The sequence below is a fragment of the Acomys minous genome (assembly GCF_964271855.1).
Source record: "Acomys minous genome assembly, chromosome: 6".
Classification (NCBI taxonomy): domain Eukaryota; kingdom Metazoa; phylum Chordata; class Mammalia; order Rodentia; family Muridae; genus Acomys; species Acomys minous.
In genome coordinates, this window is record NC_140487.1 from 23231024 (window position 1) to 23258833 (window position 27810).

General features: G+C 39.5%; 2 protein-coding genes across 4 annotated transcripts in view; one reads left to right on the forward strand and one right to left on the reverse strand.

Annotated features, from left to right (window-relative positions):
- ANKIB1 (ankyrin repeat and IBR domain containing 1) overlaps positions 1-21578 on the reverse strand; it is a 95339-nt gene extending 73761 nt beyond the window's left edge. For both annotated transcript variants that reach the window (XM_084786063.1, XM_084786062.1), the window contains exon 1: positions 21121-21578. The gene's annotated coding sequence lies outside the window, so the exon portion shown is untranslated. The remainder of the gene's footprint in view (positions 1-21120) is intronic.
- Positions 21579-21740: 162 nt separating this feature from the next.
- Positions 21741-27810, forward strand: part of KRIT1 (KRIT1 ankyrin repeat containing) — a 31504-nt gene continuing 25434 nt past the window's right edge. Inside the window, exons 1-3 of one of the 2 annotated variants that reach the window (XM_084786066.1) lie at positions 21741-22065; positions 25089-25238; positions 26000-26159. In XM_084786066.1, the coding sequence (XP_084642192.1) occupies positions 25137-25238; positions 26000-26159 (262 nt within the window). In that variant the 5' untranslated portion in view covers positions 21741-22065; positions 25089-25136. The remainder of the gene's footprint in view (positions 22066-25088; positions 25239-25999; positions 26160-27810) is intronic. The other variant, XM_084786067.1, reaches the window with a different exon arrangement.

The window sequence follows — 27810 nt, forward strand, 5'->3', positions numbered from 1 at the left end:
TAAGGAAAATGACTATTTCTTAGACAAAGGAATAGAGATTATAAGAGACAGTTTATGTAAAATACCTAAAACAGACCTTGTTTAAAGTGTTCAATGCTAGAATGTTCTACTCTACAAAGTAATCTTTCTGCATCTATTGTTAAATTACTGTTGCTGTGATGTGACTGTCCCTCAAAAGACCCATTTGCGTCCTCGGTGAATTACAACCTTGGGGAACATGAGTCTAAAGAGAAGATTGAAACCCTAGTCCCTCCTTTCTTCACTCTTTTTGCTTCCCTGTGATCTTGAGGTAAAGAGAATTTCTCTACTACAAGCTCTCATCACACTGTACTGTGTGCTACCATAATGCCTTGATACTTTGGGGCCTGAAACTCTGAAACTGAGCAAAAAGTAACCCCTTCCTCCTTTTTCTCCTGTATTTCATCACAGCAGGAGAACTACAATGATGAACATTAGCAACAAAGCAAACAGGATAAACGTGAGCAGAGAAGAAACCAAAGAGCCCTGTGGAAGAGTAGGTGAGTGTACTATGCACGGCTTTTAGACGCTAGCACTGAAGAACAGGTGGTAAAACTGAGAACAGGTTGGGACAGATAAGGAACTCACAGTTTAATCTAAGTGGACAGATAATTGAAAGCTTTTGTACAGGGCAGGGATATAACTACTTTATTTCTTGGGGAATGTTTAATAATATAGAAGGTAGAAACGTAAATACAAAGGATATGTATATTACCCCTTTCATTCAATGATAGGCTGGCTACCTAAGCATAACTTTAAAGATTACTTGAAATAATATTCATGCTGTACAATAATTTTTTCAGGACAGTAACTACTTTAAAACGAATACAACTTGAAGGATTTAAAAATATCCTTAAAGTTTCTTACAGAATAGTGGTTCTCAAATGGGGCTATATATCCTACTATCCTGGAGAACTTAAAAGAATCCTACTGGATAAATTAAACCACAGAAGGAGTGTCCAGGAGCTGTACTTTTGGTATACCTAGGTTGTACCTAAACACTGATATCTAAAGTTCCTAGTGTGGTTTCAATATGCAGACATCACTGCTTTAAAAGCTCCTTCCAACTAACTATCAGGGTAAGACATCAGCCAAAGGAAGTATGTGCTTACTACAGAAGTACATTTTCTGGTTCATCATTACGCTCAAGGAGGCCACAAATTAGGTGCTCACTGATGCTCCTGTTTCTGGTTTTTAAAGTTTTAAATATACAAATATGTATATAGTGATTGTAAAAACATTAGCAAAGTGTTCTGAAGAAATGATAATTTACATCAAAGATATAAAGAAAAAACTAACAAAGCAATGGAATCTTGGGGGCATTTTAAATAGTTACAAGATAACTTTTTAAAAAATCAATAATACTTTAAATGTGCATTAAATATTACTGTTACTCATGATGAAAGGCATAATGGCATCAAAAAGCTTTTTTGTGGCTTTGTTATTTTCAGGACTGTTTCATTTTTAAAATCTGATCAATAAGCCTGAAAGTGTGCATGTCACTTAAAAGCTTTAGTTCATGCCACTCAGATTATCTTTAGAAGTCTTGATGAGAACCTTGCAAGCCATGTCCTTGTGCTTTTTCACAGGCACAGCTGCTGTTTTCTGAAGCAACCTGATCATTCTTTGTTTGAATCAAAACCTTTAAGTAATATTTTCTATGTACCATGTAATATTACATAAATGTGTAAATAGGATTTATAGTCATTTCATGATGCTATTATAAACGGTACTTTATACAATCAGGGGCTGGGAATGGCTCCACTGGTAACACAACTGTTGAGCAAGGATCTCTAGCATACATGTAAAAGTTGGACACGGACATGGCCTATATGCAACCCTAGCATTCAGGGAGGCAGAGGCAGAATCTTGGAGTACACTGGCTAGCAAGCCAAGTTGAATTTACGAGCTCCAGTGCAGTGAGATTGTATCTCAAAAACCAAAGAGGAGAGCAATCAAGAAAGACACCCAATATCAAAGAGTGGCTTCTGCAAATATCTGCAACATGTGCACCAGAGTGCTATGCACACAAACTTACATGAACAACCCCCCATGCTCATTTTTAGCAGATAAAGATATGATTCAATTTGCACATTGGCCTTGTATTCTGTGAACCTGCTAAATTCATCTTGTAGTTCTAGGAGTTTGAAAAACCCTAGATATTGGAGGGTTGTCTATATTATTTATAGCTTTATTCCTTCTACTTCTTACTGTGCCAAAAACATGTATTTTTTTTCTTTTTTAATTAGTGGGCAGAAGATAGAGGAGAAAGATGTTAGCACGTATTCAAATAATGTCCCTAATATATCTAATAATGCTAACAGAATAAAGTAAACTTACACCAGAGACAAATGGGAGATATGAGCTTAACCATGTGACCTAGGCTAACACCACCTGTAACATACTAACAAGATCTAATCTGACTAGATAGACTAAAGGATGCCTATGTTCTATAAATGTTCATGGAAAAAATACTTAATATCCATCTAAATGAAAAAACTTGAGAAATGAGAATTGAGGCATTTTACAAAATAACTGGTGAAAAACCCTTCAAATATGTTCAGAACTGTTAACTCTTCAAAAGTGTTAAGATCAAGGAAGTAAACAAACAATGTACAAGCACTTACAGATTGGTGGAGACTAAAGGTCCACGGCAAGTAAATGCCATGCCCTAGATTATAAAATGGAAAAGTAAGCCATAAAACCCTGGTAAATATAAATAAAACATACAGAGATGTTGGTCCATACTCTTGGGGGATTGCTTTCAGAACACCGGATGTTGAAGTCCTTTATGTAAAATGGCAGTTATTTGCATATACCTACATATACCTTCTCAATTCTTCCTTTAACCCAGGTTTACTTTAATGAAGTCATAATATATATACACATAAATATATCTTGTTCAGATTAATTGCTGCTATATGGTATAGTAAGTTAAAAGTAATATTATGACAGAACTAGTTTATAATTGACAAGACTTTAAATATCAACCTTGGTTTTCTAGTCTAAAAAATATTAACCACAGAAAGTCACCTTAAAGATTAAACCTGACAAAGTTGTGAAATTCCACACTTTATAGAAATAATCAGTACATCATAATCTCTCTTCATGTAAGACTTAAAAAGCTCACCAATGACGTGGGACTTTCAGTGGAGGGAGGGGGACACCAACTCAACCATAAAACCTTCAGCCCAAAATGTGTCTTGCCTACAAGAAGTGTAGGGATAAAGATGGAGCAGAGATTGAGGGGATGGCAAAGCAAGGACTAGCCCAACTTGAGACCCACCCCTGGGAGAGAGACAACCTCTGTCCCTATTAATGGTATTCTCTATGCTTACAGACAGGAGCCTAGCATAACTGTCTTCTGAGAGGCTTCTTAAAATCTAAGAATCAGAATGTTGTATTTAAATTATAAACTTTTTAACATTCCTGGCTTATGACTGTTTACTTTCTATAGTAGACATCTAAAGTGTATGCTGAGATCCTTCATTGAAAGGGCTTGGACTGGAGAGTTGGCTCAGTAGTCAACAGAACTTGCCGCTCATCCAGAAGATCTAAATTACAGTTATTTGTAACTATAGCAATAAGGGATCTCTCTTCTAGCCTTCTTGAGCACCCATATATGTATAGTATATACTAATACAGAAACATACATACAACCAATTAAAAATAAATTTTTGGTACTGAAGAGAGGGCTCAGCAGTTAAGAGCACTCACTGCTTTTGCAGAAGACCTTAGAGTGGCCCCAGGCATCTACATCAAGTGGCTCACAACCACCTGTAACTATAGCTCCAAGGCCTCTAATGCCCTCTTCTGGCCTCTGTAGGTACCTACACTCACATGCACATACACAAAGACATGTATGTATACATACATGTATAAAATAGTAAAAGTTAATCTTTTCAAAAAAGTACTTATTACCCTCACATTTCATATTGATGCCAGGCAATGCTGGTCATTTAATGAGGTTCTAGTTATTCCCAAAAAGACCATTAATTTTTAAGCTAAAATAAATTTTAGTCACCAAAGTTCTTGATATTTTCCCCTTCTCTTTTTGTTCTTTTAAGAACCAACTTTCTGGGATAAGTATATCTACCAACTCTCTGCAAAGAAGACTTCCTCTTCAAGAAAATGGAGACTATCACAAAAGACGCAACTTGACAGAATATAGGAACAACAAATACGAGGGATCCCAGCCCCAACCTACATTTGTGTCTCAGAGAATATCTTAAAGGAGGAGGTTGAAAGATTATAGGAGCCAGAATACCAGGAAGTCTGCTATAAAACAGTCTCTCCTAGAAATGGCTACATACACAAGGCTGGAACAATGACAATATCAGTGGGTATGTATACATGAAAGGGGAAAATTTTATTAGTGTTCCACCTCTAAACAAAGAACTATAGGCAACTACTAGCTACTAGGAAAAGCTGAATTGAGCCCCTTTATTAGTTGCCCAATACAGAATGATCATCCAAAAAACATATACACATAACTTTTTTTAAAAAATGGACTCAGCAGGTTGTGTGTGTGTGGACAGACATATTTGTGCATACAGATACATATACATGTGTGTGTAACAATAACAATCAAAGAAAAAGAGGGTATCAGTCTGAGGGGGGAACTTGAAGGAAGGATAGCTGGGAAGGGATGGAGGGAGGCAAAGGAGGGGCTAGTGATGCAATTGTATTTAAATTAAAAACATCCTTAAGACTACATCTGTAATCCCAGCACTCTGGAAGGCAGAGACAAGCAGATCTCTGAGTTCGAGGACAGCCTGGTCTACAAAGTGAGCAGGACAGCCACAGAGAAACTGTCTGGAAAAACCAAAACCAAAACCAAACCAAAACCCATTTTTAAAAAGAGCTGAGATTTTGAACTGGATGTAGAAGCAGAGGCAGGTAGATCTCTGTAAGTTTGAAGACAACTTGGACTAGACAGTGAGTTCCAGGACAGCTAGAGCTATGTAGTCCCTATCTCAAAAAGGACAACAACAATAAACAAACAAAAATATCAATAAAGCAACAACAAAAACAAACAAAAATCCTGAGATGCCAAATATTGGAGAAATGATATTTGGGAAAGTATATGAGGATTTTAGGGACAAGCTAGAGAGATAGCTCAGCAGTTAAGAACACTTGCTGCTCTTGCAAAAGACTGGGTTTGGTTCCCAGCACCCAGTGGCAGCTAACAACCTCTACACACGCGCCATGGCATACTTGTACCCACATACATAAGTAAACTGTAATACTGTTTTTTAAAGAAAGCCTTTCAGACATATGACCACAAACTGGTGAGAGTCTCCTGAGTGGTTTTGTATCTGATCCCCATAGAGGTACTCCCTGCCACAGCTAGTCCCTATACATCTCTGACTCTGACAAAAATTACTTTACATGTATTGTTCTTTTGCCTTTATATGTGTGTGCACCATGTGCATGTAGCACCAGTGGAGGCCAGAAGAGGGCATCAGATCTCCTGGAACTGGTTGTGAGCTGCCACGTGGGTGCTGGGACTTGAACCCAGGTCTTCTATAAGAGCAGCCAGAGCTCGTAACTCTCCAGCCCAAACAAGCAACTGAGCTGAAACATTAACAGATTTCAAAATTTTAAGCTGCCCTATATCTTTTTACAAAGAACTCTGCAGGAATGCAAACATCAGTTAGCCCAAAAGAAGGTATAGTTTAAGTGTCACATCTACACTACTGAAATGTTAAGCTGTGCTCATCAGAACTCAAAGAACAAGATATTTGCACATATCTTTAAAAGAGAACTGAGAGGGCTGGAGAGATGGCTCAGTGGTTAAGAGCACTGCCTATTCTTCCAAAGGACCTGGGTTCAATTCCTAGCACCCACATGGCAGCTCACAACTGTCTGTAACGCCAAGATCTGACACCCTCACACCAATGCACATAAGTTAAAATTAAATAAAATATTTAAAAAAAGAGAACTGAGATACTTACCCACACTGCTTTTAAGAAATGAACGCAAATGAACTATGGGCATACAACTGCTAGACTTTAAATTTAAATCCTCTCATTTTTTTTTTCTAAACTGAACACCACTAGCTTTCAAGCATTCATGGCTCACTGCTGTTTAATATTTTAGTTTGTTAGATTATAGAGAATCTACTTTCTATGGTTTTAATTTGGGAGTCAGCACCTTTTTTATTTTTATTTTTCCTGCAAAGGGGAATAAATACGGGTTTTTGAACCATATATCTCTGTTACAACTTTTGGCTGTTGTGCTATAAGACCTAAAAAAAAAAAAAAGAAAAGAAAAGAAAAAGAAAGATGTGATTGTGTTCTAACAAAACTTTATTATAGAACAGGCTGAACACAGTGGCACATACCTGTAATTCTAGCCCTGAAAGGTTAAGGCAAGAGGATCAGGAGTTCAAGGCCAGCCTCAGCTACATAGTAAGTTGATGCCAGTGGAAATTCATGAGACCTCATGTGCTGGCTAGTTTTATATCAAATTGGCACAAGCTATAGACATCTGAGAGGATGGAGAAAACGCCTACATAAGATCAGGCTGTAGGCAAGCCTGTAGTCACGTTCTTAGTGATCGATGTGGGAAGGCCAGCCCATTGTGGGGAGTACTGGGCTGGTGGTTCTGGCTTCAATAAGAATGCAGGCTGAGTAAGCCAGAAGGAGCAAGCTAGTAGGCAGCACCCCTCCATGGTCTCTGTACCAGCTCCTGCCTCCAGGTTCCTGCTCAGTTTTGAGTTTCTGTCTTGGTTTCCCTCAATGGACTGTGAGACAAGATATGTAAGCCTTCTTCCGCAAGTTGGGGTCAAAAACACAAAAACAGGCCAACAGAATTTGGACAGGGGACACAGTTTACTGACACCTGGTTTGGTGGAAAGGGTTAAAGAAAAAAAGGGAACATTTTCTAATTCTATTATAAGCTACTTCCCTCTGTACATCAGTTCCCTTACCAGTAGGGGAAGAAGAACAACATCATAACTAGAGAGGTAGTGTTTACTTTGCCTGCATGTCTGTCTGTGCACCGCACACATGCCTGGTGCCCACAGAGCCAGCAAGGGGTGCTGGAGCCCTTGGAGTTGGAGGTACAGATGATTATGAGCTGCCATGTGGATGCCAAGAACTGAGCTCAGGTTCTCTAGGAGTACCACGTCCTCCTAACCCTGCGGCCTTCTCTCCATCTCTGAGAATGTTTAATGTGTGACACACAGTAGACACTTGTGATTCCTCTCTTATCAGGACTTTCAAGCAATTGGTAGCTAGTTGCTGCTTTCGAAGAAGTTATCACTTATTCTTTTTTAAAAAGAAAATGAAACCTAAAAAAATCATCTCTATGTTCTATATCAAAATGATGTACAATAGGTCGTCTAGACTTTGTCACTTACTGGGTTTCTGACTGTTAAAAGGAACTTCTTTTTTAAATTTTTTTCTAAACAAAGGTTTCCTTCATTTATGCTGTATTTCTACATAATTAACACAGGCCTCTCCTATGTACCTGGAGTAACAAGCACTGGCTGAAAGGGACACAGAGTTGCTAAGCACAAAGGCAGGAGCAGTTGGTAAGAAAGTCTGATACCGGAAATGCTGCTAAAAGGAGAGGCTGGAGTTTAGCTTGCCAAACTGCGTATTAGGTTGGAATCAAATGAAGCTTCATTCTTGCTAGCTTCCTAGAAGTTCATGCGTTCCCAAAGTCTACAGTAAAATTTCTCAGTATTTAGAAAGTAGTATGAAGATGAATGGAATTAAGAAAAGTCTTTTAAAGAAGAATGTAACTTTCCTATAACGTATGCTGTAAAATTCAAATTAACTTGGCTGTTTGGTATCATATTATGGTAGCATTCAAAATAAAATGACTGAATAAACACAACAGTATTATCAGAGTAGTAATTTAAAAGTCATGCTAATTCCCTAAATCTTTTCAGTAATTAGAAAAAGGATATAATGTAACAAACCCTAGGTCCTCTGGGGTATTGTTAGACCAACATGGCTCTCATAGTATGTAAAGAATGTTGTAGTTAGAAAAGAAAGAAATTAAAACAGCTGTAAAAGGCAGCAGCTGACTGATGCTTTTTGCCAAATTGGTAAATGAATACATAAAATAGCATGATGTCTACAAGGGGAAACTGCAAGCTTGGGACACAAGCACTGTATGAAATGTCCCCTCTTTCCAGTCCTTATTAATGCATAACTGTTTCAAAGGTTCAGTCTTGGTCATAAGCAAATTCAGAAAACTGAATTTTTTCCTAAGTAATACTTAACTTTTTAAGTTGACTTTTCAGATACTCAAAATATTCTTAGCCACCAAAGCAAACTAAAATGTTAGCCTTTCCATTTACTCCGCCCCCCATCAAGGGAGGAGGTGCTCAGGACCTCATACTTGCTAAGTAAGTCCTGCACCACGGAGCTACATGCAGAGCCCCTTTCCCTAACCCTAACTCCATCATACAGTTAATTGAGGAAAGAGGTAAAAATAAACACAACATACTGAAGTTCAGAAATTTGTAGTCAAATATGTTTTAATTTAAAAATATTAATTTTACTATTTTGAAGTAGTATAAAATGCTTAAATTCTTTAAAAGTACATTATAACTTGGAATTTATATTTTAGAGAACTTAATTACTCCACAACTTCTCTTTAATAATAATATACATAAAAAGTCAGTTCAAGCTTACAAAATAACTTTAAAAAATAATTTCCCTTCTAATGCTACCCATATAGAATAAATACAATTACTTCAATACAAAATTACTTATATTATCTTTTGAGGGAAAATATTTTATTCCACCATCCAATGTTTTATTTATTTTTATTTATGTGTTTGGGTGTTTTAGCTGCATAAGTATGCCTATGAACCATATACATGAAGTGTCCACAGAGCCCAGAAGAGGGTGTCACAATCTCTAGAACTGGAGTTATGGATGGTTCTGAGCTGCCATTGGATGCAGGGATCCAGCCGGGGGGGAAGAGGGTGTCCTCTGAAAGAGCAGCCAGTGCTCTTAACTGCTGAGCCATTTCTCCAGCACCTATATCAAATCTTTCAAAGTCAATAAATCTTACTAGCTCTGTGGTGTCCTCCATTGTAGCATATTCTTAAAATTATTACTGTTAGAAGAAAAGTCTAGTCTGCAGTACTGCAGCAAACTGGGAAGAAGGTTCAGCAAGCACCGGTACTTAACACCAGGCCTGACTCTGAACTACACACACACACACACACACACACACACACACACACACACACACACGTACGTTCCTGTGCAAAGACAAATTATTTTTTAATGTAACACATAAAAATAAGTGTTTTTCTTCTGGACATGACCTTTAGTAAACGCCTGAATCCTGAGTCTCTGGTGAGCTTCCCTGGTAGGTTACATTTCACATGTGTCGTCACAATTCAGTGCTAGAGGAACTAAACACATACAGTGCCATTCCAAAGGTAGAAGATTCCAAAACCTTGTGCTGATGTGTTCTTCCGGAATTCACTCCAGGGTTTTCTTTTTTAGTTCTGCTTGAATTTTTCTAATGTGATAAATTTTAGCTTTGAATAACAAGCTGGGGGCTGTGAGTCTGAATGGCCAAAGGTGAGAGAATTGACTTGTTTTATCCCACAGGAGTAGGATATAAGGTCCACTTGTTCCCAAATATGGTCAAAATGTTAAAAGAGAAAAACTCCCAGAGCCAAAGTAAAGCTTTGGATAAACTTAGAGGAAGGTTTCTGCAATCTAGATGCTGCTGCGTCAACCTCCTCCACCTCCTCTGTGAGCCGCCAGCACATACACTTAAGCCAGCACTCATCCTGCAGCTGGAGTGCCAACCTGTAAGTGCACATTTTACAGCTAGGGACTCCATAAATTCGCAATGAGAAAAGGAAAACGCCACAAAACTGCTTTGTATTTTGTGATTATCTGCTTCTGCATGTGAGATAAAACAGATGTAAGCTGTTAAATAGTTTCAGGTTCCTAAATGCTAAGGGATCCTCCTGATCAGGAGAGGATGAACAGAAGAGAAAAACAAAACTTTTTTGGTTGCTGATAAGCAGATAAAACTCAAACACTTTCATTGGAAAGAGTTAAGCCCAGTCATTTTTGCCTACTAAGATCTGCAAGAAGTGAAGACAACATAAAATGAGAGACAATCTCTAGGTGTCAATACTTTTAAAGTTGGGTTGGGGATTTGGTTGTGTGTGTGTGTGTGTGTGTGTGTGTGTGTGTGTGTGTATTCATTTATTTATTTGGGTACGTCTGTATGAGTAAATAAGTGTGCATGTACATGGAGGTCTGAGGGAAACCCTTCGGGGGGGATCTAGTCTCTCCTTATACCATGTTGGTCATAAAAACTCAAGTTATCAGGCTTGGAGGCAAGCACATTTACCTACTGAGTCATCTTTCTGGCTCTACTTTTAAAGTTTTAAAAACCATATTGCTAATAAGTTCTTATGAAGTCAAATGCATGGCCCTTAGAAGCAGATGGGTTTTCACAAGCCGATGTACATACTTCTGCAATATGGACTCTAGGTTGGTAGAATTAAAAGTTTAAGATGGGCAGATAGGATGGCTCAGCAGGTAAGAACACCAGCTGCCAAGTCAAACAAGCTGAACGCAATCCCTGAGACCCACATAGTGGAAGAACAGTAGACACTTGCAGTTGTCCTCCTACCTCCACATATATGCTGGGGTGCCATGCACACACGTTAGTAGATAAATGTCATTAGTTTTTTTAAATGAGCTTAAAAAGCCTGCTGTTGTTTGAATTTGGAACACAGGCACCTAGCTGTGAAGTCTTGGCTTGCTGTTACAAACAGCTGGTTGCTAACATCTCTAGAACTATGAATATACAGGTCATAAGTCTCCAGTCCTGACTCCAAGCTAAAACCTGTCACTGTCTGACACACAGGGCTGTTTCAGCCTCAGCATGCACGCTGCTAAACTGAAGATAGGCACAGACTCAGTGACTAGAACACAGACTCTAGAGGCTTCTGCAGATTTAGGACACTCCTCTGTGGGCCTTAAACTATGAAAAAACACCAATGGACAGCAGCTGGATTGCCACAGGAAAGGGCTGATGCCCTGATGAGCTGCTAATCACTTTTGTTTTGCTAATACAAACTAACTGCATTCCTAGCAGCGTTCTTGCCAGTTGGGGAGGGCACATAACAAGAAGTCATCAGCTACCCTAATGAAGAGGACAATTTCTCCTTTTATAAGATAACATAATTTAAGGTAAAGGAAGAGTTTTAATCTGAAAAAAAAATACTCACAATCTATAGAAAGTATGTTGCAGAAACAGTAAATGAATTTAACAGGGTCACAATCTAAAAGAATATACAATATGATTATATTTGTACTGTAATTTCAATTTTTAATTCACCGATTTTACAAGATGACAATCATATTCCCTTATAGAACAAGGAACTACAAATATCTTCCTCCATTGTATTCCAATACATTTTTAAGTATCTAGCAATTGTTGAATCCTTTCTCTTGCAAGAGCAATTCAACTGTTGTGAAGAAATTCCCTAGTCTACCATAATTATGGCATGGTTTATAGGACATTTATTATAGGAATAGAACAATAGTCTTCCAAAGTGATACCGAAACAATTGGGTGTCCACATAAAAACAAAAAAAAACAAACAAACAAACACACACACACACACACACACACACACACACAGAAACCAAACAACAAACAAGGAAAAATATTAGGGTAGGAGCACAGCTCAGTGGCAGAGGTGCACGCCTTGCATGGAAAGATCACATTCTCCACTAGGCCTACCTTCTCATGGCCTGTCCTCATCTGATGAACAAGGGAACTCCTTCATCTTCTCATAGCCAAGCTTATACACTACCTTGCACTTGAGCTTGTTTCCCTCCTCTTGCTGTTTCAATTAAAGTACATCCTCTGCAGGGCAAGACACAGTCCTGTTAACCTGTGTACTGCCTTCCCTTTTCAACGATTACTCTTTCGTTTGCCTTATTCTCTTCCTACAGTACCAACTCCTTAGAATCCAAAGAACGATGCTGATCTGAACATGTTCTATTACTATCTAAAACAACAAAACAGAGTTGGGAGGTGGTGGCACACCCTTTTAATTACAGTACTTGGAAGGCAGAGGCAGGTAGATCTGTTAGTTCAAGGCCAGCCTGATCTACAGAGCAAGTTCCAGGACAGCCAGGGCTACACAGAGAAACCTTGTCTCAAAAAAACATATATATATTGGATGGATGGTGGTGGCATACACCTTTAAGCCCAGGCAGAGACAGGCAAATCTCCAAGTTTAAGACAGCCTGATCTACAAGAATTCTAGGGCAGCTAGAAAAAAAAAATTATAGAATATATATATGCATATATATGTATGTATATGTATATATATTACATATGTGTGTATTATATTTGTATATATATGTAATAAAACTTAAGAAATATGTTTAGAGTACCACTTTAATATTCATGCTTTGTTTCAAAGATTAAAACACTTGGACCAGACCACCACTGATTATGTATACTGACCAAACAAACAAGCAATGAGCTAGAGAGATGACTTAGGAGATAAAACTGTTTGCTTCCCCAAACATGATACCCTGATGACCTGAGTTCAATCCTTGGAACCAATTTAAATGAGGAAAGAGAGAATCTACTCCACAAAGCTGTCCTCTGAACTTTATACATACTCCAGAGCATGAGTGTCAGCCTCTAAAACATACACACATCATATACATACACAAACAATAATAAAATAAAATCATTTTTGAGACAGGGTCTCACTATGTACTTCTGTTTGGTCTTGAAGTCACAAGGATCCAACTACCTTTGCTGAAATTAAATGCATGTGTCATTATACCCAGCTAATAAATATTTTTATTGAAGAAAAACTTGTAAAAGACTGCAAATTTACGTTACATAAACATAAAAACTGAAAAGGAAAAATTTCAAATCAAGAGCTGAGCTTTGCTCACCTTTGGAGAAATGAAACTTACAGCCAGAAGTAGTGGCACAGGGCTATAACCCTGACATTCAGTAGGTTGAGGCCTAGGACTTCAGGGGTTTGAAACCAGCAGTAAGTTAAACAGTGAGTCCCATGAAAAAAGAATGGAGGTAGGGGAGGGAAGAGAAGAATGGAGAAAGAAGAGAAGGGGAGGAAGGGGAAGTGGGGAGGGGAAGTAGAAAGGAAAATACAAAGGAAGAAACAGATGTGAATTGTACATTTAATACTATGGAGTTAAATTTCTGATACTAATGAAAATACTGAACAGTACAGTTAAATACATGTGCAGAAGTAAACTGCTAAAGAGACCAAACCCCTGGGTTCATAACAAGGGTCTCATGGGAAAATCTATCTCTGTGGTATATGTATCTTCTTTCATTTAACTCATACACAATTCTACCAGCATTTTACATAAACTAATATATACTAAACAGGCTATAGAAACTTAGTTATTTTGGAAAGGTTGAATGGTAACCTGAGGAAACTCTACAGAGAAGTCTCAGTTTGAATCCTGGCTTTTCTATTCACTACATTGGAATCTACTATATGTACAGACATTTGAATCTACAAGAATTCATTTGTATTTCCATACATCTTTGTTAATCCTAAACCTAAGTGTTAAGTACATTTCACTGCTATAGAAACCAAATCTAATAGAAGTTTTTCTCAGGTCAACTGTCTGTTACCAAGGCCACAGGCCTAAACTACCTCAAATTAGAGACTCTCTAGTATCAGAAAACAAAACCTGAATCCCATGTGTACTTAGTTTTGGACTTACTCCTCTTACACCTCATCCATCTTAATGAATAATAAGGATCACACAGGAACATAACAGCCTGTATGACTAACGGAATTGGCAAGAGTTGAGTCTTAACCCAGCAGTGCTACCCTATATCCTGAAGAGATGAAGCAAAGTGACCTTAAGTGCTACAGCGACTCTTTTCTAATTGAAAAGTTAGGATATAATTCAAAGTACAACAGGGCAGATTATGTGGAACATCTAAGGCATTGTGATGTTTATAGCAAGTATAGAAATTTCAAGACTTATTGTTCTCACTGTCTTAAATCTACAGTCACCTTGCACTGCAGAAACAGTGAAGCCTTACAGACAGATCTCCCAGGATGGAAACTGAAGCTGCTTCTCCATAGCCATAGGAAACACCTGCTCAGATGATGAGGACTTCTCCAGATCCCTTACAGGACCGAGACAGAGCTATATAAACCATAGAGCAGTCTAACCAAGAACAGAACTCTGCTCTTTCACAGGGGCCTGCACTCAGTGCCAGCACTCACACCGGGCAGCTCACAGCCCCATGTAACGCCAGCGCCAGGGAAGCTGATGCTCTCTTCTTACTTCAACACATGCATACATTTAAGAAAGCATTTACGAAATAAAATTGCACTCATCAGAGTTTCTCAACTAATGCTCAAAACAAAGAGAAATAATTGAGAACTTTCTTAAATCCTCCAATTATTCATAACCAATAACATTCTAGAAGCATAGGGAAAATAATTTAACTTCACACTCTAGATAACAGAAATCCTAGCAGGACCTAGGAACTTGGTAGGAAAGAACTCTGCGGCCCCACCCAGATATCCAGGATCAGAAACTTTGGCAATGAGGCCCAAGTGGTTGTGTATTGATAAGCTGTCTAGATGACTCTGCTATGTGGCCAACTTGGAGAATTCCAGCTTAAGAGTGCTAAGACTCAGTTTTCTCAAGGAGTCAGATCGAAAATATTATTGGACTATATAATCCCTCAACACTGGAATCTTATTTTCCACCTTCTCTTGCCTTATATATCTGACATTTAACACAGAGTTTTTGAGAAGTTAAAAATCAGATGTTCTCACTTCCTGAGTTGTCCTGCTTCTCATCATTAATATGAGATCGAATGATCTAACCTTTACCATATATATATATATATATATATATATATATATATATATATTTTTTTTTTTTTTTTCCCAGAAGTAGAGAGAACCTGAGCCTAAAGAGTGATTCTATTTAAATGATTTGGTATATTTAAGTTAGGAAGAGGAACTTGTCCTTATTTTTACAATTGCTTTGGGGATTAAATATATCATCAAACTCACCAATGCCTCACTTACTTACTCCCTTTTCTCATTCCTTATTCTGAACACTGAACATGGTGGGAGGAAAGAAGTCTTGATGTTAGTAAGTGCTCCCTAACTGTCCAATGGCGTGGCAGACCAGGCACTGTCTTTTCATTCAGTTACTAAGTGTCTCAGGAACTAACCTCAGCTTGCTCACAAAGACTGCGGTTCTGGCCAACACTTATCTTCCTGATTATACCGCACCCCACGCAGAGAGGGACTGTGGAATATCAAGAGTAGAGTTGGGTGATACTTCCTGTCCCCAACTGAAAACTGTTTTAATTGTATTCTAATCTTATTTTTTAAGATGTCTGATGGAGACGCAACATACAGACAGAAGGTCAAGGGGAAGGCAGTGTAGAATTCATGGAAAGAATATGGGACTTAATGGGCTCAAGTCTTTTTAAAAGTTTCGAAAATTACATTTATTTACATATGTGTGCAAATGCATTTTAAGGTTCTATGCCCTGTCAAAGGGCAACTCTCAGGAGTTGGTCCTCTCCTTCCATCATGTAATTCCTGAGAACTGATCTCACGCTGGGAGGCCTAGAGGCAAGCACTACCTAACCAGCCCTGAGCTTCAGCCTTGATTCAAGCTCTTGTTGCTCTCACTTTATAACAGGAGCCACTGTACTATTATACTATCTTACATTGTAGACTATATTTTAAAACACAAAGTTCTTGAGAACAGGCATATGTTTATACAAGCATTCAATATTTAACTAATACAGGAACATATTTTAATATATCAAATGAATTTACATTCTTCCTAGATTCATACCTAATTATGTTATAACCAATTAATGTCATCCAACAACACGATCTTGCCCAGTTCTTTTTTAGTATAAAGGCCCTCGCTCTAAGAAAATCCCCAGCACTTTTTTCACTATGAGGCATCTGGATGAAAGCTCCTCACACAATGTCTAACCTGATCATATGCCGAAATCACCATCTGAAACTGTAGTTCAGCACGTATCTGCTTTCCTGGGTATGTGGTAAATTCTCTGAGAACAGGAACCACATCACAATCAAGGCTGGTTTGTTTGTCTTTGTGGTGCTCCAGGTTAAACCCAGGGTTCTGCCCTTGTCGTCAGCTTTATAGGCACTGTATATTATACTGACATACAATATTTTTAATTATCACTACTTATAGTATACAATGAGAAATTTCTGTGTTCCTCAAAATATCAGCTTCCAATTTGGTAATACAATCAATCATGTTCATCTCTGTTTGAAAATAACTTGGTGGAGATGGGCATGAAAACCTTTTAAGTGTGGCAGCTCAAGAGATTACAGAGACAGGGCCAGGCATGGTGGCGCTCCCCTTTAATCCCACACTCAGGGAAGCAGAGGCAAGCAGATCTCTATGAGTCTGAGGCCAGCCTGGCCTACAAAGGAAATCCAGGACAGCTAGGGCTGTCTCCACAAGCTGAGTGGGGATGGGGGGAGTTCTGAGTTCTTAATGTAAATATAAATCCATGTTACATCAAATCAAATCTACATTATTTCCTAAAAGGAGAGGGAAAAATAATTCAAAGCCAAGTTATTCTGGGGTATAAAGAGGGTAGGGCTCTTTAGTCTTGGCTCCCTTCTAGAGATTACTAGATACAAGACTGTTAAAACAAGCAGAGGCATGGATGATGAGAGAAGAAATAGAAAGAAGCAGCCTCTCGGCCTGGAATGTCCTCCTAAGACCACAAAGTGATAAGGAGGATGACTAAACAGACAGACAAATGAGTGTACTACTGACAGCCCATGGAGCCACCACACTGCCCCAGACAGTCTACATCTGATTTCTCACTACTTAGGAAACAGTCTCTAATTTGTTGTTTGTTTGTGAAATTGGGACTATAACTCAGCCTTGGCTGTAAATTTAAGGCTAGTGTGGGAAATGACTAAAAAAAAAAAAAAGAGAGAGAATTCTAAGTGTATTACATAGGTATGCATATGCAAACCATCTATCCTAAGCATGCACAGCAAAAGGACTTGGAAGCACTCACACTCCAGTGGCAATTCGCATAAGCTCCCAAGTCTTTGTATAAATATCTATCATCTTTACAAACCAAACAGCAAAAGCAAGCCTGCTTGTAGACATGGCTGATTTCAGGGTAAAGCAAGCAAAGTACAGGATGAATCAGGAACAATTCATTCTGCCAGGAAGGAAATGCACAGTGAACCAGATAGGAGCATGATAAATGGGAGTAGCAGCCAGTTTAAAGATGCTCCCCCTAGCTAGCCTGGGCAACATTGAAATGGCACTATTATGTGAAAAACAGTAACAATTCACAACACCTCACACAAAGTCAAAGCCATTTAATCTCTACTTTTAATTGATAAAAAGGGAGAAAGGAGAAGTGCATGCACAAGGACAATGGAAATAAATAATAATTGCTAATCAACATAAAAGTGGCTATTTTGCATGGAATCATGAATGACACTAAGCCAGGAAGTGAAGGTTTCATAAGAAATAAGATAATGGTACAATTTTGGAATTTATTCCACAATTATATCTTGTTCTAGTCACTGCTAGTGATATAGTTCGGCACTGTATGCCTCTGGATGAAATTCACTGAGCAGGGCATGGCATCTTTTCTATGATATTCCTGTCAGGAAAGCATCACTTAGCTGGGGGCATGAGGAACTATTTCATAGTTCTAGGATGAGGGTTATGCTATGCTAGAAAATGAGGGCTTATGCTTGAAAAAACTGCTAAAGACATGGAAGACAGGGAAACTGAGGCCAAAGATATCTGGAAAAAAGTAAACACCATATGTGCTCCTAAAGGGTGGTATGTTGGTGTGTAGCAGTACTTCATTTTTTTAGAAAGCAGACACTACCATTTCAGGGCAAAGGCACACGTGTCTGAAGCTTCCTCAGAATGTTAGGGAAAACTGATACAACTGTATGTGTTGAACACATGCATTTATGCCTGGAGACAGAAATGGTAAGCAATTATAGAAATGCAGCAGCATAGCAACAGGGGATGAAATCTAAGTAACATATACAATGCTCTTCTTTGCACTGGTAGCATCTTCTGATTTTGAAATTACTTCTACAAGTAACCTGAAATCATTTCAAAATTATTGTTAAAATTCTGAAAGATGTAATGTAGAATGGCTGCTGGTAGGAAAATTGGGAGCTAGTTATCAGGCAGGGTCTGAGCCCAGAAACAATAAAATATTTGGCTTAAAGCGTTTATACAAAACCTTCCTTTACCATACTGAATGGATGCACTAACAAAGAAGGCAATACTGTTACACCTTCAATGTACTAAAGGCATCTGAACAGGCCTTTTCTTCATGGATTTTAAGCAAGCATTTTACAGCCCAATGAATAATAAAAGAAAATCTTGACCTGTTCATCTTTACAGGTCAAACATCAAACACATTTATAGTTTTGCTCTGTTACATTGCTGAGTAGGAATTCTAATTCTAGCATCATTCCAATCAGAAAAACACAGTAGCTTGAGTAATATCAAAGATTTTTTTTACTACAAATCAAACAGGAAGACTATGAGTGTCAAGTTAAATGTGTGTGTGTGTGTGTGTGTGTGTGTGTGTGTACACAGGCATGTAGTTATGACAGAACAGAGAAAACAATGTTGTTTTCTTAAAAATTGAGAAGTATTAATGATCTGCTCTAAAAATCTCAAAAACAGAAAAGCATGTAATTGGTAGTAAAGGGCACTGGCCAAAAGAAGAGCAAGCTGTTAACAGGTTTTGATTTTGAAAAACCAACAAAATGTTTATAATACAAATAAAGCACTGGAAGAAAAATATTAATACTAGTAACCCTTCTAAAAAAATTAGGGGGCCCAAGAAACCAGTAGATTGAATTATATCAAAATGCTACTGAAAATCCTACAATGCTACAGTTATTTTCAGGTCTGACAGTATTTTCATTACAGAACCAATTCTCCAAGGCATTTAGCTAGAATCACAGTCAAACACGTAGACTGGGAAACTCAGTGAGAAAAGGAGCCTTGGCATAGTTATTTTTGTAGAGACAGAGCATACACTCTAATCTTCACACACAGCTCAGTAAAGATTTGATGAAATGAAGCTATAAAATAAGCCAGGAAGTAAAGTATATAGGGTATGGAGGGAAGAGGCAGTTTGAAGAAAATATACTGAGAAGTCCAAAACCCACTGTTCCTCGAGCTAGGCCATTTTGGAAAGGTTAATAAGGTATCGAAGCACTTTTAGGGTGATGAAGAAACTCTTCCAGGCTGAGACAATTCTGAGCTGACTGTCAACTTAACATTTGAAAGAAATACTTCAAAATTTAACCTAGACGAATGACACATGCACCTCAAAATTATTCAAAGCACAGAAGCAAGTTTTTCACTTCCATTCATGGAGAATCAGGGAAACTTTACACATACCTCTTTCATCAACTGTATTTACTCATATACAAAAATAACCTTGATCTTTTACCTACCACTTTCACAAGTGAGCACACCCAGGAAAGAAAGAGGAAAGACAATCACCTCTCTCCAAAGTCAAGGTGCCATAGGGGTATAAAAGAGAGGCTAACACAACTTTATCTCCATGGCTCAGCGTGCACCTGTTTACAGCCCTTACTTTATAAGGCTGCAGGCATGATTCCTGGCCACTCTCATAGGGTAAACCCACGATTCTCAGAGTTGGGAGGGAGGGAACAAACACATAAAACAGGAAAACGTGGTTCTATCTGTCCTCTTTGTGTCAAAGATAACAGTAATCAGCAGACTTTTAAAAACAGATTGCTCCCTGTAACTGCCCATTCTCCCATGAAACTACCCAGGCTTCGTAATGAGAAACCACAACTTCAACGACGCGCTCCAGTCTGCGCGGCTTGGGCTTCTGTGCCAAGTAAAGTACATTTCCAGAGACACAGTTGGAGCTACATCTTCTGAGCCTACTTCAAAGTAAAGACTGTGAAGTGTAAAGTTACAAATCAAAACAGCCCAAGATCAACCGCTAAAATGATTCTTGGGGGGAAGGTGACTAAACATATTTATTGTTCTTAAAGAAATAATAATTTTCAAGGAAAAAAAATCACCAATGCTATTAGACTACCTTAGAGTAGTTTGCAGTACCAACCTGCAACGTACACAGTAACAATATATTTAGATTATCATTTGCTTTCTATAATGCCTCGAAAAGTAGTAAATGCATGAAGACACACAACAGCTATTGTCCAATCGCTGAAAGTTTTAAAATTATATTTTAATCTAATTTGTGGAAAGTTTTGCAGATGCAACGTGAAAAAAAAGAGAAAAAGTCTAATCGGACAGTAACCAAAACAGTAAGAAATTAACAGTAGCCAAAGTACAGTAACTAAATTCAGACGTTTTTACATTAGTTCTTCAGATTTACCAGTAAAGCTTTCTGGGAATGGGTCATCTCAATACAAGATTTTTTTTTTCAACATGCCATTCCATAAGAATGAAGCTTGTGGGAATAAAACCTCTTCAGGAGATGCTTCATTTTCTCCGACTCAAACGTCAGTGTATCAACAGTTCACACATACAGGGAGAGGAATGAGGGTACAGAGGAGCGTCCATTCTTTTGTTTGGGTAGCAAAAGCAACAAACATAAAGGTTCAGTGATGCCATCTGCACCTATCCCCACCCATGACAGTCCTGCAGAACACTTTTAACCTATTCGCTCCTCAGTACTTGAGGTCCTCGGAGTCGGTGGAATCCAAGGCTTTCCACGTCTCGACAGCGGGTTGCGGAGTCTGTGAGCTCCGGGGTTCTACAGAAAATGAAGGAGGGCACGAATCTTTTGAGGACAGAGGGACAAGGCGATGTAGACATGTGTGGAGGATGGGACGCGCCGCGGAAACCGGGAGGCTTGCAAATTCGTGAGCGCGAGAAACCCCGTGGGGGGGGGGGGGAGACAGGATGCTTGCTCTGCCTGGTCGGGGAAGGGGACAGAAGCGGAGACCGGCACCCTCGCAAGAGACGCGGAAGGGCGTGAACTAGGCAGCTCGAGACAGCCTCGGCCACAGCCGAGCCGCGAAGCAGAGACTTACGGTTACTTCTCCCGGTGGGGACCGGGGTCGCGTGGAGCCCCCAGATCTGCAGCTCTTCCCTTCCGCCGCGGCCACCTGCCTCTCGCGCCGAGCGGGCGACCTCGGGTCCACTCCGCGCCCCACCCACCCGGCCGCCGCCAGAGGCTGCGGGAGCCGGAGGAGGATGCGCGCAGGAGGCCCCGCGGGAAGCGCTGCGCGAGCCCGACGCGCCCTGGCGAGCTCACACTGGGCGGGCGCCCCCCATCTTCTCCCGCTGCGCGCCGCCGCTCTTCAGGGTGGGGAGGAGGGGGCGGTGGCGCCGGCCTCCGGCCGCCCGGTCAAGTCCAGCGCATGTTCGTGCCGTGCGCGCGCGCGCGCGCAGCCGAGGAGGCCGACCTCCCGCCCCCGCCCCCTCCCCTCCCTGGTGTCTTCCTCAGCCGCCGCCGACAGCGCGAGCTCACAGCTGCCCCGCTCCCCGCTCCCCGCCCCAGACAGCTGTGGCTGCCGCACGAAGTGGCACGAACCGGCACGAACGGCAGCACCCCGCAGACCGACCCGGAAGCTTTTTCCGCCGCAAACCTCAAGCAGGCTTGGGGGGGTGGGGCGTGGGGTTGTGGGAGGGGGGGGGCGTGACCCCGGAAGTTATTTCCTGGAGCTGGTAGCGGCGAAAAAGCGAGCTTAGGCTTTGGCAGCCCCGAGTCTGTTGGGGAGGCTGAAAGGGTTCCTGGAGCTGCGGAAAGGGAAGGACAGTGGGAGACAGGTGCCCAGAGAACCGAACTCTTGGAGGCAGGCGGCTTGTGGTGAGGACCGAGGGGCTTCCTGTTACAGGAAGTTGGGTTGGGCCTCTGGGCCTCGCGGAAAGGCAGAAGGGATGAGAAAACGGTGACTGCTCCCGGGTCCACCGGTTGCTGCCCCACCCCGTGCCTTGGATGTAGCGGCCGGGAAGAAGATCGGCCTCCCGCTCGGGTGAGTCTTCTCGATTTCCTTCGCGGAAACAAGGAGAGGCAAGATCCAGACTCCGGCTAGAGAAAACGGGTGGGGCGCCGAGCCTCTCCGTCCAGGCTCTGCGGGCACGAGTGTTAATTTTCTTACAAGCAGCTGCTGAGAAGTCGCGCTGTCTTTTGGGGTGGGAACCCTTGGAGTAGAGCAGCATGCATTCTTCCCCCCCCCCCCGCCCCCGATAGTGGGACATTGGTGGGTGGTGGCAGGGGAAAACTTTTCAGGCAGGAGTGTTGTCGTTGTCCGGACATTACATTGACAGCGTGTCGACTGTAGCTCCTTTTCCCCTTCTTTCCGAGTTCTGAGTTGACGGGTTTGGGCTTGCTTTCTTCGCTGTCTTCGCCCCTCCCTGTTTGCATAGCTGGCCTACCCTCGACATTTCGGCTCCAATTCCTGCCCCAACTCTCTTAGAGAACTTAATGTGTCTTTGCCGTTCGTTTGCAAGCAGATCAACTGATATCCATAAAGGAATATTATTCCTGTTGTGCGCACTAAATGACAATTGTATGCTTCTCCTTTCGCAATCATAATAATATTCAAGTGTCCCACTATTTCTAAAAGGAGCCCAGTTATGAACCATCTCCACTTACGTAAGCCTTCGTTATTTAAGCAGCACAGCACTCGTGCCTGCGCGTTCTCTCCAGTGCAGCGAGCCACATAACAAACATATTAGCAATGCCTTTATTTCTTTTGACTAGTTAGTTCTCTCTGGCTATCCGTTTGTTTGTTTCTGCTGCACCAGCCTTGCTTTCATGGCTGGTAGCTTTTGTTCTTTTCCTGGCTTCAGCCTTTGTTTCCTTTTATGTCACTAGGAGGTTATTTTAAATGCTCCAGTGCAAGTACTTGAAAATCAATTTTAAGACTGTGTGCTGGGCGTGGTAGCGCACGCCTTTAATCCCAGCACTTGGAAGGCCGAGGCAGGCGGATCACTGAGTTCGAGGCCGGCCTGGTCAACAAAGTGAGTCCAGGACAGCCAGGGCTACACAGAGAAACCGTGTCTTGAAAAGCAAACAAACAAAAAACCCAAGACTATTTGGGAGATACGTTAATAGTGAATGATTTAAAATCTATGATGAGTATTAACAAATGAAACTCTGTTAATAGATATTTTCTTGTCATGAATTGAGACAAGAATTAGTTTACTTTAAATTCTGTCTAGAAAGCTAACTACTTAACTTTTCCTATAGGTGCTTTATAGAAAGCATTGTTTTCTATAATTGCCATGTATTTTGTAGTGTCTGCAATACGTATCTTTTTAAGAGGTTTATAGGCTCTAAGGCCTCTCTAAGGCCTCTCTTCTCTTCTCTTTTCTCTTCTCTTCTCTTCTCTTCTCTTCTCTTCTCTCCTCTCTCTCTCTCCTCTCTCTCTCTCTGTTTATAGCTTATTATATTTTAGCCAATGTTAACCTGAAATGAAAAGTAATTGCTAAACAGAAATTTTTGAGAAAAGCCCTCTCTTTTTCACATTCTGTAAGGAGCTCTTTTGCATGTAGTGGGTTTTTAGGATGATCTTATTAAAATTGATGAACTGAAAACTTTTTCATGAACTATGGAATGAATCTGCTCTCAAAACTTTAAAGAAAATGAAATGTCTTCATCCTAATGTTTCACTCAAGTTTCTTAAATGAAGTGCCTTTAATTTTGGGCTGTCTCCGACTGTGTTGCCTGCGTTTGGATCCTTCTTCCCCAGCTGGGCTGCCTTGTCTCGCCTCAATAGGAGAAGATGCTCTTAGTCTTACTGTAGCTTGATGTATCAAGGCTGGTTGATATCCATGGAGGTCTTCCCTTTTCTGAGGGGAAAGAAATGATGGGAGGATGCTGGAGGGAGGTGAGAGGGAAGGAGAAGGGGAAAGCTGAAATCCCAATGTAAAGTTAATTAATTAATTAAAAGAAATGCTTTTAGTGATTAAAAGCTTCTGTAATTTAAAAAAATTTAATTAAGACTAATGTTTGTTAAATAAGATCTGTTAAGCTTTTAGACTAAATTTTATTGAACCTGGATTTTTAAAGAATTTTATTTTAATGAAGTTCTAAAAAATAAGACATCCTTAAATTTTAGGAAAATGACTTATGGTGCATCTGAGAAAGCAGAATGAATGTGTATCCTCTCAAGTAACATTTTGAACTCTATCTCGAAAGTGTTCTTTTTTTTCTCCTGGGAATTGAAAAGACCTATTTAATGCCTAATGGGCCTTTTTAAAAATTGAAGAAAGTTCATGTCAATGTGACTAGAAAAGAAACTCTTTGCTTGATGTTCTTTTAGAAATTTATTGGCATATAACCAAGGGAACTTTTCAAAGCCAAAAAGGATAGATATTCAATCCAAGAGAAGCTTTTTAGTGCAGCTGTGAAGAAGTAATAGCACCAATCAAAGAGAGCATTCAGCAGTCAGTTAGAGCTGAAACCCAATTACTTTTTCCAAAACTGCCCAGTGGAGACTTAAAAATAGTTTTAGGGGATAAGGGAGGAATACATACAGTGAATATATTTAGAAGAAAAACTTTGTTTTGTCTAGGGAACTGATAACAGAAATGGAAAAGATTTATTTTGTCAACTGACCAAATGGTTCAGATCTATGGTGGGCATCTCCAGAGAAACTATAAGACCTAGGTTAGGTCATCCAAATGTCTAAATCAGATACTTTGTGCTGAAAATTATAGATGTCAGTAGGTCTAAAGCAGCCAGCTATGTCTAGCCTCCAAAGGTTTATTTGTATACTTTGTGAAAAATACAGTACATTATTCTGAACCACTATTTCAAGTCATTATTTACTTTATAATATATTTTATAATTATATGATATTTTTAAGCCCCAAAGACAGATACTTGATTCTTCAGATAAAATTAAAGTCACCTCTGGTGTGACTTATAGGTATTATATATTGTAAGATGTATAAATCAACATTTTATAATTGTTTTCAAAGTGAATATTAGAAAATAAATGTTACTAGAGCAGAATGTAATGCCTTTTTTTTTTTTACCTTGCTACCAGTTATGTCATTTACTCTTCCAAGGAACTTTTTGTTTGTTTTATAAAGCAATGGGAAATCCAGAAAACATTGAAGATGCATATGTTGCAGTTATCCGTCCAAAGAATACTGCCAGTCTCAACTCTCGGGAATATAGAGCCAAGTCCTATGAAGTGAGAAAATTTAATAACATTCGATTAACACCATTGAATGTCATTCTGTGCTACCATTTACATGTAAAGCATTATGAGCATATGCTATGATTATTATTAGTGAGCTAGTTAGTCTAGATCTCTACCCAAGTGTATTTTTCTAATGTGTGCCTTTGCGTAATTTAGTATTCATTTACATGTGTAGATTATTAGATTAGAAAGTTGTTGGGGAGCTGAGATGTAAACTGGTTGATAGTGTGCTTAGCTGGCATGTATAGATGTCTGCGTTTGACTCCCAGCACTGCATAAAATCACGCAGGGTGGACTTTGGCCAGATAAGGAGCATGAGGCCAGCCTGGGCTGCATGAGACTCTGTCTTACAAACAAAAGAAACAGCAAGAGACAAGGCATGGTTTTCTTAAGTTTGTTTACTTAGGTCTTTGTATAATTTATGGAATAACTCAAAGTTTAAAAACTTAATGAAAAAAATAAATTTACTCAGCCTAATTTCTATAGGTTGCTTAAATTGCTGTTGTAACATTGTCTGAAGCCGTTTCCCAGCCTTGTTTGCACTGTATGTTGACTTGGGAAACTACTAGTACTAAGAACCCTTCCCCACCCCGTGCATTCTGACTTAATGGATCTAGAGAGGAGCCTACTATTGGTATTAATTTAAAGCTTCATAGATTGCACCTAGGATTGAGAAAGACTTTCAGATTATAGTAATATACTATGGCAAGTGAATTTTAAACTCTGTATTAATGTCATTTTTCTCATCTAAGATTTTATTACATGAAGTTCCCATTGAAGGACAGAAAAAAAAGAGAAAGAAAGTTTTGCTGGAAACTAAACTTCAAGGCAACAGTGAAGTAGCACAGGGCATATTGGATTATGTTGTAGAAACTACCAAACCAATTTCTCCTGCAAACCAAGGGATCAAAGGTAGGAAACTTTCTTTCTCCCTATACCTAACAGTTTGTTTTCAATACTTAAAAAGAAAAAAATTTTTTTGGAGTTAACAAATTGTTTTGCTTTATTTTGTTTTGAGACCGAGTCTCTCTGTGTAATCCTGGCTGGCCTAGAATTTGTTATGGAAACCAGGCTGGCCTTAAACTTGCAGAGATATGTCTCCTGAGTACTGGGATTAAAGATGTTGCTGTGCCTGGCCCAGAAAAAAATGTTATTTTTTAAAATACTTTAAAATTAATTTCTTTCTATCTTCATTTCTACTTGAAAAAGTAGGAAAACCTCAGGAATTTGTTAAACCCAGATCCTTCAAGAAGATGCTTCAGTATAATTTTATTAGCAACTGTTAACTGTACAAAAGAGATTCAGTTATAGAATTTTCCAGTATATATTATGTACATTGTCATGTTCACTGTTCCACCCCATGATAACTAATTTTTATAGAACCAGAACATTGCAGGAGATGCAATGTCAGGAATTTATTTAATGGAAAGACTACAAATTACTTTTGCTAGCAATGTAGTTTTCTAGACAATTATCTTTGAGCTACTATTTTTATTTCTATCAAACAAAAGAAACCAACCATAAGCCTCTCTCTGTGGCTAAAGGGAAACAACATTCACGGATTAATTATCCAAAAAGTCTTTAAGTTACCAAGGTAGTGGTTCTTCTCATTTTGGTCTTAAGAAGAAGATCTGTTTTTAAAAAACCAAACAAAGTATTATAAACATGTTTACTTTGGCTGGGCACTGGTGGAGCACACTTATAATTCCAGCACTTGGGACACAGGAGCAGGAGAATCTCTGTGAGTTTGAGGACAACTTGGTCTATGGAGTGAGTTCCAGGATGGCCAGGGCAACACAGAGAAACCCTATGTTATACATACACTCATTTGTATTGCGAGTACAGGTCATGCTTGTACCATGTATAGCTTATATGTGAAGGTGAGAGGCCCACCTGAGCGCCTGTCCTTGCTGTCTACTTGCCTTTATTGCTAGCACCTGCATACAGCAGACTAGTTGGCCCTCAAGCTTCTGAGTTCTCCTGCCTACATCTCCCATATTGCTGTCTGGCACCAGGATTATCAGCACACACTCTTGTACCCAGATTTACATGGCTTCTGAGGATTTGAACTTAGTTTCTCACATTTGTGCCGCAAATACTTTACCCACTAAGTCATCTGCCCAACCATCAGAATTACCAGTTTTTATTAGTACATATAATATAGCTGGCTTTTTATATATTTAAATTCCTTTACTAAAATCTTTATTTTCTTTGATCTTTTTGTGTGTAATTTTCATCTTTAATTTTAAAATTTTATTTAATTTTGTGATGCTAAAGCTCTAACTCAGCCCCTTGTTCCTATTAGACAAATGTTATACCAATGAGGGGTATCTCCATCCCCTAAAAACTTGTTTTCTAATCCTGAAGGTAATTCATAAGTTTTAAATGTCTATTATCTTTAGCCAAGTATGATGGTTTGCACCTATAATCTCGTCACTTGGGAGGCAAAGGCAGTAGGATGATGAGTTAAAGGCTAGCCTGGGCTACATGGGGAACTGAGGCCAGGACTACAATGACAGAACCTATCTCAACAAAACAAGAAGCAAGCAAAGCATTCTCTTAT